Source organism: Mesocricetus auratus, unplaced genomic scaffold (genome assembly GCF_017639785.1).
Source record: "Mesocricetus auratus isolate SY011 unplaced genomic scaffold, BCM_Maur_2.0 Super-Scaffold_100676, whole genome shotgun sequence".
Classification (NCBI taxonomy): domain Eukaryota; kingdom Metazoa; phylum Chordata; class Mammalia; order Rodentia; family Cricetidae; genus Mesocricetus; species Mesocricetus auratus.
The window spans coordinates 27937052-27950406 of NW_024429266.1; the positions used below are offsets into that span (position 1 = coordinate 27937052).

The 13355-nt window shown below is 41.0% G+C and overlaps 1 protein-coding gene across 1 annotated transcript; it reads right to left on the reverse strand.

Moving 5' to 3' along the window:
• Nucleotides 1–1287: 1287 nt before the first annotated feature.
• On the reverse strand, nt 1288–12791 carry Sele (selectin E). The gene is made up of 12 exons (XM_040738990.1): nt 12649–12791; nt 12238–12321; nt 11373–11756; nt 10740–10847; nt 10133–10321; nt 9286–9471; nt 8998–9186; nt 5615–5791; nt 4839–4949; nt 4113–4134; nt 3938–4010; nt 1288–3078 (listed from the first exon to the last, which is right to left on the reverse strand). Exons 2-11 carry the CDS (start codon nt 12272–12274, stop codon nt 3953–3955), a joined length of 1461 nt encoding a protein of 486 aa, XP_040594924.1. The 5' UTR covers nt 12275–12321; nt 12649–12791; the 3' UTR covers nt 1288–3078; nt 3938–3952.
• Between the last annotated feature and the right edge of the window lie 564 nt (nt 12792–13355).

Consider the following 13355-nt stretch of genomic DNA (forward strand, 5'->3'; position numbering starts at 1 on the left):
TTTTGGTATTGGCACAAGACCCAATACGTATAAAACATCACCTGTACTAGAATAGTGAAGACCAAAGAGAGACAATGGGAAGTATTAATTGGAATGTGGGGAAGCTGGAGTCCTTCTCATTCCAGGTGCGACTGTAAAATGGAGAGAGTAGGACGGTTCCTCTAAGAATAGAAAAGAGTTCCTATTTGACCTGCCTCCAGATAAATGCTAAAGGGGATGGAGAAAAGGTTGCACCTTAACAGTTGCACTCAAGTTTTCACTACAGCATTATTCACAGTAGTCGCAATGTGGAAAGAAACTCACGGACAATCGTCTGCATGGCGGATTGACAAAATAGGGTCAATCCATACGAAGAATATAATTTATCTGTAAACTGAATGAAGTGTTGATGCAGGTTACACCATGGAGGACCCTAGAGAACAGTATGCCAAGGAAAAAGAGCTAGACAGAAGGTCACAAGGGACTCCATGTGTATAAGATGTGTTGGATAGGCAAATCCATAGAATGTAGATTAGTACTGCCATGGGAGGGAGAGAAGAGATTGGGAAGAAACTGCTAATTGACTGGGTTTCATCCTACAGTAATACAAATGTTGCAGAGTTAGGTACATGGTTGCCTGATATTCCATTTTAAAAGAGGAGCTTTTATGTCATCAAGATGGGTCAGTGGGTAAAAGTCCTTGCCTGATGGAAAGAGAGAGCTGAGACCTCAGATGTCATAGTGACAATGCAGACACACACACACACACACACACACACACACACACACAATCAATCAAATTAACTAAAATGTAAATTTTATTGGTATACAGATTTTTATCTAGGTGAATTAAAAGTGGTTTTTAATTAAATAACATTTTTGTCATTTATTTTACATACTAACCACAGTTTCCCTTCCCTCCTCTCCCCCTGTTCGCCCTCCCTCCCTCTCCACTCCTCCTTTATTCAGGAAGGGGCAGGGCTCCCACGGTTTTGAACAACACACAGCATATCAAGTTGAGATAGGACCAAGCTCATCCCCTTGCATCAAGGCTGGGCCAGGTAATTCAGAATGGGCAACAGGTTCCCGAAATCCAGCTAAGCACCAGGAACAGGTCCTGATCTCACTGCAAGGAGCCTCACAAACAGACCAAGCCACACAACTGTCGCACACATGCAGAGGGCCTAGGTCGGTCCCATGCAGGCTCCCTAACTGTTAGGAAGGCTTATACACACAAGAATAAGTAGAAACACTTTATTGTCAAACATTATACTGACATGTGAATACAATAAGTTTGACGTATTTAAATAAATACATACTTTTAAACCATAAAATATTTTAAATCATAATTTAAAATACTCTATAAAATTCAGATAAGACAACATTCATATTTTACACAGTTATTTCTGATAAAAATATATAAGCATTTACATTGTGTAGTTTCACAACAGTTACTCTTTCTTTCTCTAGCTCTTGCTGTCTTCCTCTCTCATGCCCTTTGGTCCGAATTGCTTGCCATACTTATTCACCATTGGCTTCTCCATTGTCACTATTCAGCAAGCACTTTTCAAAACCACTCTTTCTTGAATATGTTCATTTGGAAGTTGGGACACTTTTTTTGCTTGTTGTTTGTTTTTGTTTTTCTAGTCAGGGTTTTTCTGTATTGCTTTGGGGCCTGTCCTGTCCTGGAACTCGCTCTTTAGACCAGACTGGCCTTGAACTCACAGAGATCTGCCTGCCTCTGCCTTCTGCGTGCTGAGTGCCATTTGAAGTGGGGATACTTTTGATGGGAACAGCTTTGGCACTTACTGATCAAGGATTTGTTATTGCCAATGACAGGTGAAATTCCTTAGGAATCTTAATCTCTGTAAAACAACATACCATAGTTTTCCCCTCCTCTAGAACATATGGACACAGAGAATAAAACAGCTACAGACTGACTTGTTAGACACTTTTACTCTTTAAAAATCTACTGCCTACATTTATTACATGGTGAACCCTCATCATGGATTTAGAATCATACAAAATATACAAGAATCAGGTATCTACTTGTCACACATTAAGAATCACCTTAATAAAAATGCAAAGTGTATTCATATTTAGACAAGCTTTCAAACAAATACTTTAAAATGCACCTTCACTTTTAGCATTTATGCTTTTATTAATTCAGAACATTTAACCTCAACATTTTTTTCAGAAAGAAATAAAAAAAGCACATTTTGGGGAAAAATGCCCCAAACATGTAAACTCTCTCTTCAACTTCTATTCTTCTGACAGTACCATGTCTGAAAACCAGCTCCACTTAAATACACAGGGGTTCACACTGAGTAGTGATTCCTCATTTTGAAGATGAGTTTACTGCAGCCAGACAGAACATTAGGATTTGCCAATTAAAAAAATGATTTAAAGTAACTTTTGCCTTGTCATAGGTCACAGGATTTCTGATTTCTTCAAGTCCTTTGACCCTTGATGGGCAGCATGATAGATTCAGTGCAAGGACAGAACAAATGTCTGAGAATACTCCTGAGGCCACTGAATCCCACATGGATAAAGTTGGTAGGCCTGCCTAGCAGTCCTAACACGTACCACTCGGCAGGATTTGCACCTTGTACCCCTAACAACACTCCCATATCGTGGTGGTCTGAGGATGTGACAATTTTGCCTTTTTTTCTCCAAGATGGAAATAGAATATTGTTTACTCAAAACTACTGATAATTATTATTTATCTCTGTAACAAAAATAACAGCATTAACAATTGAAACATCGTATGGGAAACAAGAAAGGAAAAAAAGCCACAAACTGACTTTTCTCTTCCCAAATTCCGGAGTGACTAGGGTAGAATTTTGCTGTTCTAGAGCCTTGGTCGGGGCACTCTCTTTTGAGTGCCCTGACCTTCTGTGGTCAGCAGGTTCTTGGCTCTCTGGCTAGGAAAGAAAAAACTGAGTCTCTCTAATGGACAGCTCATCTTGTCATTGAATTTTGATACATGGAGTTAGGATCCCAGTTATTAAGCAGGCAGGAGAAACCAAGATCCCACAGACAGTTCATTTCCTGCTATCTTCGTCATATCATTCTGTTTCCCAGGATGCATCTGTATTCCTGCAAATACAAGCAAGTGTGAAAGCCTTCCAAATATCCTGAATGCTGGAAGCAACAATAAAACACATCTTTTAAGCTGACTTTCTCTTGGGAGTGGTCCAGATATGAATTCCCAATGTCATTCAGTTACAACAATGAAACTGGTCAATGACACTATGGTAGATATCAGTCATTTAAACTTGTTAAGTCATATGGAGTGTATATCCCAAAGAACGAGCCCTGAATAGTGTATCTTGGGCTTTAATTAAGAGTAATTCAACTATATTGGTCATCATTAAGAACTATGCTAATAAAGATACTATTAAAGGGGGCTGAACAGTCAAATTGAAACACCTACCTTCTGTTCAATTTTTCTCTAAGCCCCAAACTACACCAAAAATTCTGTTCATTAAGAAAAAATGATTTAGAAGGTCTTGACCTTCCAAATATATTCTCAGGAAGCAATGCAGAATTGAGGGTCACAGATTCCAGAATCACACAAGTGCTGGGGTTTGAAACCCAGCTGCACTGCACAGTAGCTTTGGAAACTCAGGCAAGTTACCCAAAACTCTGTGCCTCATTTTCTTCATCTCAGAGGAATAGGGGAATAGCCCCAGCCTCTCAGTGTCCCTAGCTTAGATCCATGCTTAGCAATCTAATTGCTGAGTGGGGCTAGCATTCACCACTACCATTATCACCCACAAGTCAAATTATACAAGAAAGACAGAACTCAGTTCCTCCCCCTCCTTCCTCAGAGAAACAGGACAACTTTCTATGAACTGTCATGAACTGTCTAACCAGTGGCAGGTTTGAGGGTCTCAGGGAGAAACTACTGGAAAAGGGGATTTTCTCTTCTTCACACGACCTGCCCAAGTCATACCTGATTGTTTTGAACTTAAATGATGTGAGAAGGTACTTGATAGTTGCCAAACGATTGAAGACTTTGGCAGCTGCTGCAGAAACATGAGAAAACTATGTCAAGCACTGTTTTCCCACATGCAGAGAAAAAAGTATGGAGTATTAAATGACATGCTTTGTACAAGAATTCACCTTACCTCGCAGGAACAAATTTCTTTGCTGCAAGAGAAAGAAAATGATTAATTTGGATTAATGGCTTTTAAGGAAATTAGATTGATTTGATTCTTCTAGATTATATTCCCAATACTACAGGACCTTGTAATAAACATTTGGTGGCAATTAAAGTAAAATGCTGAGGATAAAAGAGCCAAAGAACACAGCAGCTTCCTGACACCAGGAAATAGTTGCATGCTCATCTTGTCTGTTTCTTCGTTTTCATGGACACAAAATACATAGTATTATATGAAATTTTCTAATGTGTAAATTTCAAATTTTAATTAAAAAACATTTAAATAGTCAGTAGACCAAAGGGACTACAGGTATATTTCCTATTCCTTATAATAAGTACATTCATAAATCTAGACTATTACAAGCAATTATCTGCTACTTGACATCATTTCACTATAATTCTCATTGAGCAACTCCAAGGACATTGTGGAATATGAAGTGCATAGTGCCCCCTAGAGTTAATCAGTATTAGTACAGCCAACATAAGTTTCCTAAACCATTTAACACTGAGTTGAGTAAAAAATCCTTATCATGAAATGTTTGCTTGATTACACTGGCATTTACTGGGGCTCTTTAATAAGTGGGCTCTACTTTCTAGATTCTAGTATAAAATTTCAAGTGAGAAATACACACACACACACATACACACACACACTTTTCAAAATAATCTTTTCCGAGTGGATGCCTGAAATTACCTTTCTTCCGAAAGTATCTCAGCAACAAGTAGAGAAATGAGGACGATGCTAGGAGCGAGGTTCCGGCCGTAGAAAGTGCAACTACCAGGGGGTGGGTGGGGCCAGTGGGGCCTGAGGAACAATGCAGAGGAAACTGCATAAGCAACAACTGGCTTTCGAGTCTTTCTTCCCTGTCCATTTAGCCTTTTCTTTACACATTCATTACTATCAGCAGAGGAACCACCATGTAGTCAAGTGCATGAAGCAGAGACTTGGCACTGAGGATTTAAACAATTCTTCTCAAACCACCATTGAGGCTGTGTCCCCCTGTTCCCAGATAGAGCACAGCCTTGTCAAACTCTTTGACATTATCACACCACTGAACTATCCTTGCCTTCTCTCTCTCTCTCCCTCCCTCCCCCCTCTGTCTGTCTCTCTCTCCCTCCTTCCCTCCCTCTCCTTCTTACTTCCTCCCTTAGTCTCTGGATCTCCCCTTTCCAATGAATCAGAATTCCACTATGAGGGAGCAGGGCAAGGTCTTAAGGGCATCAAGGGAGGACAATGGAAATAAACCATAACAGAAGGGGTCAGTGGAGAGTTCAGGAGAGGGATGTGGAGTGACAGGTAAGAACGAAACATTCCACCTGTCCCACTGGTTTGCATCATTTTCTGTTTTCTTTCTATCCAACCCTATTACCTCTCATCCTGATTTGGGCATAATGGACAGTTTCCTTAGCAATATACCACCCCTTCGGCAACCTACTCTCCCAGGCTACCACGGCCAATCAATGCATCACCTTCACAGGTAGGCAGCATCCCAGACCAGTGTCCTGTGGCATCACATGTCAGAATTGCAGATCCATTGAGTGTCCATTCATCAGGACATGTAAATTCACATACAGTGCCAAAAACCATTGCCCCGATACAGCTCATGTTCATCTTTCCTGGAACTTCAAGGCTTGAACAGTGTACCACTGCGAATGACATATCCATGGTAGAAATTAGAAAAACCTTACCACAAAATGGCTAAGTTGATGTGCACCCTGAGAGTCTGAACTCCATAGTACCCTGGCAGGAGGGCACCTCTTGGGTCCACTGTCCCTGGGATGTGCACTCAAGTTGAGCTGATCCGTGTAATTTAAAGCCCTTGTTGCATCAAAAGGCACATGAGGACTTGTAGGTGAATTTTCCAGTAGCAGCATGAACACACTCCATGGAACTGTTCTGGGGTTGGGGGACAGCATCACATTTCACAGCTGGGAGAGAGGGGCCATTCAGAGGTGTGAGCATTGAGCTATAGTAGGTGTCTTTGGGTAACTAAGTCATGAAGATGTTCAGTAGCTTCTCTCTCACAGTGAAATTCAAAGTATGTCACAGAGGGCCAGCAAGATGACTCAGCAGGTAAACGCATTCAATGCCAGTCCTAACAACTTAAATTTAATTTCTGGGACCCACATGCTGAGGAGGAAATCGACTCCTGCAAGTTGTCCTCTGATCTCCACACATGGGCCTTGGAGTAAACACACACACACACACACACACACACACACACACACACACACACTAATTGCTAAAAAGAATGTACCTGAACGTGTGGGCTTTTTGCTACCCCACTCCCCTCTTGGGCCACACTGGGAAGGCAATGTGTTTCCTATGAGATCCAATATCTCCATGATAATGAAACCTAACATGGGCAGCTGTTAGCAAGAACTCAGTACTTCCTCATTGGTCTGATATATATAGAGAGGGTAATGGGAAAGAACAAGTCATGAAGGATTCCACGTGGTGTTAAAACAAGAAAGAAGAAACCTTCCCTTCAGACTTTGCCTACTCTTAGCTTGAGTTTTGTTCCTGCTCCTGGAACTCGTTCGATACTAAATTTGGATCTGAGGATGCCAGAACTGGATAAGGAAAGCTGCTTCCTCTGAACATTCTTGCCCTTGCTGTAAAGTGAATTAAATTTTATAGCTTTTATGTCTTTACCAAAACAATCCTTGTGACAGATGTCAAGCTGGGAGCATTGTCATTGCTGCTAGCTATGAAGTTTAAAAGTATATGATAAAAGTGTGAGGTTCAAGTAGTATTTTCTTTATTCTGAATTTTACATTCTAAATAGGATTTCTCTTATATTATGAAGTCTTACTACTCTATTATGCCAATGCCAATAACTTAATACTATTAATATACTCTAGTTTAGAAACAAACAAAAGAAAAACAATTTCCTCATGTTACTTGCATACAGTGCTGCCTCCTGGCCGTGCATTCATTAGAAACAAACAAACAACCAATGAAATTGAATTGAAAACCCGGATATTAACCCACACACGTATGAACATCTGATCTTTGACAAAGAAGCTAAAAATATACAATGGAATAAAGAAAGCATCTTCAACAAATGGTGCTGGCATAACTGGAGGCTGGCATGTAGAAGAATGCGGATCGATCCATCTCTATCGCCAGGCACAAAACGTAAATCCAAATGGATCAAAGACCTCAACATAAATCCAGCCACACTGAACCTCTTAGAAGAGAAAGTGGGAGGTACCCTTTAATGAATTGGTACAGGAGACAGCTTCCTGGACATAACACCACTAGCACAGACAGTGAGATCAACAATTAATAAATGGGACTTCCTGAAACTGAGATGCTTCTGTAAGGCAAAGGACACAGTCAGCAAGACAAAAAGGCAGCCCACAGAATGGGAAAAAATATTCACTAATCCCACATCTGACAGAGGGTTGATCTCCAAAATTTACAAAGAACTCAAGAAGCAAGTCTCCAAAACATCAAAGGACCCAATTAAAAAGTGGGCTGCAGAACTAAATAGAGAGTTTTCAATAGAGGAGTCTAAAATGGCTGAGAGGCACTTGAGAAAGTGCTCAACATCCTTAGCCATCCGGGAAATGCAAATCAAAACAACTCTGAGATACCATCTCACTCCTGTCAGAATGGCTAAAATCAAAAACACCAACAACAGTTTATGCTGGAGAGGATGTGATGAAAGCTGGACACTCCTCCATTGCTGGTGGGAGTGCCAACTGGTTCAGCCACTTTGGAAATCAGTAATGGAGATTCCTCAGAAAAATGGGAATAAACCTACCACAAGACCCAGCAACTCCACTCTTTGGCATATATCCAAAAGATGCCCATTCATACAACAAAGATGTCTGTTCCACTATGTTCATAGCAGCATTATTTGTAATAGCCAGAACCTGGATACAACCTAGATGCCCCTCAACTGAAGAGTGGATAGAGAAAATGTGGTACATTTACACAATGGAGTACTATTCAGCAGAAAAAAAACAATGGAATCCTGAGATTCACAGCAAATGGATGACACTAGAAGAAACCATCCTGAGTGAGGTAACCCAGTCACAAAAAGAGAAACATGGCATGTACTCTCTCATATATGGATTTTAGACATAGATCTGGGGAGTGCCAGCCTACAACCCCATGGCCAGAGAGTCTGGGAAACAGAAACTTCATTCAGTGGCTGATCGAAGAAGAGGCAGACTCCCTCGGTTAAGTACTGAGCTGAACTCAAGAAAGCCAGTAACAGAGAGGGAGGACTGATGACCAAAGGGATTAAGACTGTGCTGGTTTAACCCCCAGAAACAGCTGACTTGACAAAGGTTAACTCATGAATCCCAGGCATCAGCCTGGGAATCCAGCATGGGACTGATCAAGGCCCCCTGAATGTGGGTGTCAGTCAGGAGGCCTAGGTAATCTATTGAGCCTTGGGCAGCAGATCAGTACCCATCCCAAGTATACACATGGTCTTTGGACTCCCATCCAACAATGTGAGGTGCACTCTCACCCTGAACTCTTGGGGAAGGGTCTAGGCCCTGCCGTATATGAAATGACAGACTATGGACACCTCCACGGAGGGCCTGACCCTCCCTGGGGAAATGAGGGGATAATGGGGGGTTTGGGGGAGGGCACTGGAGGAGGGGAGGGAAAGGGAGAGGGATCTGGAACTGACTTGTGAAGCAACCTTGTTTCTTATCTAAATTTAAACTGAAAAATAAAAAAGAAACAAACAAACAAACAAAATCTCAAAGGTACTGTTGTTGCCCTCATAATTGGTATCAGAGGGGACACCTGATGTCATGTCAGTGCCCAAGACAGAAGATGACAGATGTTTTATAAATGAAAGTATTAGACACAGTTTCTTCCTCACCTTTGCACACTGGGAACTGTGGTATCCACTGCCCTTCTACACTGCATTCAACTTGGGCTGGTCCCTCCAACACGAAACCTTGCTTACAGGTGAAGTTGCAGGATGACTTAAAGGCAAATTCTCCATCTGTTGAGTTGCTGCAGCTCACAGAGCCATGCTGAGGCTGGGGGATGGCATCACAGGTCACAGCTGTAACACAAGCACCCATTCAAATTAGTAAACCTGGCTTGTCCATTCCAAGCCTTAGCTGAGGAAAATGTGATGAATCTCATCATGGAAGAACTCTACCTTTGCATGATGGCTTCTCATTGTCCCAGATGCCAGATGAGGTACACTGTAGATTCTGAGCTCCAACTCGCCTGTACCCTTCGTCACAGTCAAATGTACAGGTTGTGTTCCATGGGAAGCTACCAAGATTCGAGGAACAATTGTTGACTCCATTGGCAGGGTGTGTCATAGCTTCACATTCAACCACTGAGGAGTTGAAGGAGAAGAGAGAGTTTTACCCAAAGAAAATTCCTTAGATGTTTTCATTTTCTACAGTATTAGGGTTTATAAAGGTGAAACACATCTTCAAAGAGTGTAACTCAAACTCTTGATAATAATTCTTGATAACATATAGGCCCATAACAAATGCTTTAGTCTTTATTCATATTTCATCTTCTCTTATTAATTTTTGCTTTGACTATGCTGGATTATCTCTGATACATTTTACTACATATATAAATAATAACATCCTCTAGATCAAAATTCATAACCTAGTGTGAAAGCAATATTAACAAACAAAGGGCGATGAATTTTTTTTGATGGCTTCAGAGAACTGTACAAAGAGATACAGAAGCTCCTGATCAACACAGTGCTAAAGTTGGTCCCATTTCATGGGAGCACTGAACAAAAAAGTTCATGAGAAAATCATGAGGCTGTCTACATGTATCTCCATTGTCTCCATGACACCTTCCTTGACATGTCACCAGAACCTCAGAAATACCCATTTAAAAAAAGAATGAAAAAATCTTATGTTAAACCAAACAGGTACCAGAAACAACAAAAGAACTTAATTGGAAAAGTTATAGGTTGGGTAGAAACCTAAGGCAATGAAGAGGAGTGAGAAGGGTTAGCTTATTTGGAGAATCACCATCACAGGCTGGAACAGGCACACTCCATTCTCCAGAGGACACACACCACATGGTGGTCTCTGTGCTGCTGGGAAGGTAGCCCCTTTCACAGCTGAAAGAGCAGGAGGAATTATAGCTGAAGAGGCCAAGAGGATGGATGCAGTTCATGCTTCCATGGTCAGGGCATTTCTGTGCTTCACAGGTCACAACTGAAAAAAAAAGTTGCACTTTTGTTCAACTCTCACCTTGCATAGGAAAGAGAACACTGGGCACCATAATTATTGCTCATTGAATATTGCCTGTGATTCGGGCTCTATGGAACCATTAAACTATAAAGCTGTTTCTAGTATTATCTTCATACAGCTAGTTGTTGCATGAACTTGTTAGTTTTAATACAACTGAAATATCAGTCATTCTGTAGGACTACTTTGTCAAAGTGACATAAGTACTAAGTAGTAAGTCTGGAGTTTGACCTAGGAGGCTCTGACTTCATAGTCTCAACTGCTGAGGTACTTTTACTCTGTGTATTCAGGTAGCAGAAACATGTGGCCCCATCTGATAAGCCATCTGGACCACGAGAGGGTGTTTACCATCTTTGGAGAAGGAACAAGTGAGGACAAGACTTACCTTGCTCACAGTTGGGTCCAAGGAAGCCAGGGTGGCACTTGCAAGTGTAACTGTTGATAGTCTCTACACATTCACCATGACCGCTGCAGGATGCAGGGTTACAGGAAGCTACAGAAAACACAACCCAGATGAGGACAATCAATTATTATAGTGCGTATTGTGAGGTTTTCTATTTGCTTTTAGTCTATAATCTGTGTAATCCAGATAACACTCATGGCATTAATGCTCAAGAGTTTTACTGACACGGCCAGTCCAAGTTCCAGGCTATTGTATAACTTAGTGATAATATATGGACATCAGTAGAATAGCTCTTCTTGGCACCAAACAAGAAAAATTAATTTATAACATCTCTAAAGATAGCTTCATGCCACAAACAACTAAAACATGCCCAGTATCTGAGTATACATACTTTGTATATATACCTATATATGCATATGTGTATACATATACCCACACATTCCTGCCTTTATTCACACAAATAATTAAAAATAGCATCATTATTGCTGGAATATTTTATAATCATCTCTTTAAAAACAGAAAATGTGCACAGCAGAGACCAATTATTTTGCATACTGTTATATGCCAGGCTGCTTCTACACAGAACCAGCCTTCCACCATCCAGAAACTTCATACCTGTGTAGCACAGAGCCAGTTTCTTTTTGTCACATCTTTCGTCATTCCACATGCCTGGGTCATTGCGTCTTTTGATGTAGATTTCTACACAGTCCTCATTTCTTTGCTTGTTGTTTGGCTCACCTGGTGCCCAGTTCTGAGCCTCCTCTGTCAGAGGCTTTTGGGTCCCCACCCAGACCCAAACGTTGTCAACTTTTCTGATTCCGATCCAGTAATAACTTGGTGAGTATTTCAGCTTGGAGTTTAGGTAATTGATCTCTTCTTTGTTCTGAATTGCCACCAAATGTGTGTACCTCTGTTGACAGTATGCACTGGCTTCATCGTATGTCATGAGTTCCATGGAGGTGTTGTAGTACCAAGCTATGCTCTCTCCAATGAGAAGCACTGGGTTGGGTCAAGAAAGGAATAGCAAAGTTTAGTCCTGCTTTATGTTGTCTTAGTTTTGGCTTATAGGGGTCTTTGTGATGGCCCAAACTATTGCTTTTAAAAGCAAAAAGAAGAACATCTGAAGGGTCTGTGTATCACTGTGTGACTGGCTACCCACTAGTGCTTTGTAAGAACCACAATATAACGCACCCACTTTGCAGTACACTGGAAGTTAGAAGTGCTGTGTTACACTATTGAGCCCCATTTCAGGAACCAAATGAATGAATCTTCACAATGCCTGAATAGGGCACTTAGGATCCATCCTTCCCATGTAAGGAAACTAACTATTCCTACCAGAGGGCAGAACCCTACAGGGAGAGGTCAACAGTCCTGCTAAAGCCCCTACAAACACAGAATAGCCCCACACAACAAAATAACCTATTTTAAGACTCAGTAGGGTGATGATTAGAGACCCTAGTCTCCAATGATGCCAGCTTACCAAAAGTGAGAGTGGAGACAAACCATGAGGCATTCATGACTCCGGCAGTTCCTCTCACCCAGAGACTGGACTGGAGATCTTTTTCTGATGAGAAAAAGTGCAGAATTAGTCACAGAAGGAAATTCTAAGTGTGTGTTACCCACACCCTTCTATCACAGCATTTAAGGCACCACCATGGGTTTCAGGTAAGGATTCCTGTACCTCCTTACTTGTTCAAAGACATTTGCCATGGCAAATAGAGGCAATTTTAAGATTTTCATCATTTTAAACAAAGAGAAAAGGTAGGCTTTAATGACAATGCTCTAACAGTTTAGACAGATCTTTTTATCAGAAGGCCTTTTGAGTTTGTGCACACACATATAAATCTATGTTTTGGACCCAAGACTTTTCTGGCTTGGAATCTGCACTTACTGCTTTGTGGAATGGTTGCTGGGGGTTGGATTTCTCAGGTGTATTGCCGCTGCTTCTATCTCGCCGTTCTTCTAGCAGTTTTGATTTGTAGTCAGCCAAGGACCACTGAGTATTGCTTCTTCTAGAGCCTCTTTATAGGGAGCTTGTTTCCTATGAGTCATGGGACATTATTATCAAAATCTGGTAAAGAGGAAATCCTCAACCCCATCCAAAATGTTTTCTGGAAATGCCCACCACATTAAAAAAAAACTTTCGTAGTGATATCAGAAACTCTATCCCTTTGAGCTAATCCTTTTTCTAGGCTCTTATAGCTTGTATGCAACTTTATTAAGTATTATGCAAATGTGTGATCTTAATTCCTGTGTCATAAAGTCTAATTACTATTATCACGCATGTGTAGAAATTCATTTCATAAACACAAGCAAACTCTAAATATATTATTAGTCATGATCTATCACTCTCAGTTTTCTCATGCATAGATGTCATTAATGCATCAGCACCCACCCACTTTCTCATCATTCACCTGCTACTTTAGCCCATCCCAACAGGCACTATGGTACAGCGGAGAGATTCATGAAGTGTATGTTCATTCACACATTAAGTAACAAGAACCCTTCACTCATCTATTCTAAATAACGCCTTGTTTCTACAAAATAGGATTAAGCAGGACATAAAAATTTACCCTTCTACCTTCTTGCCATCTTGCA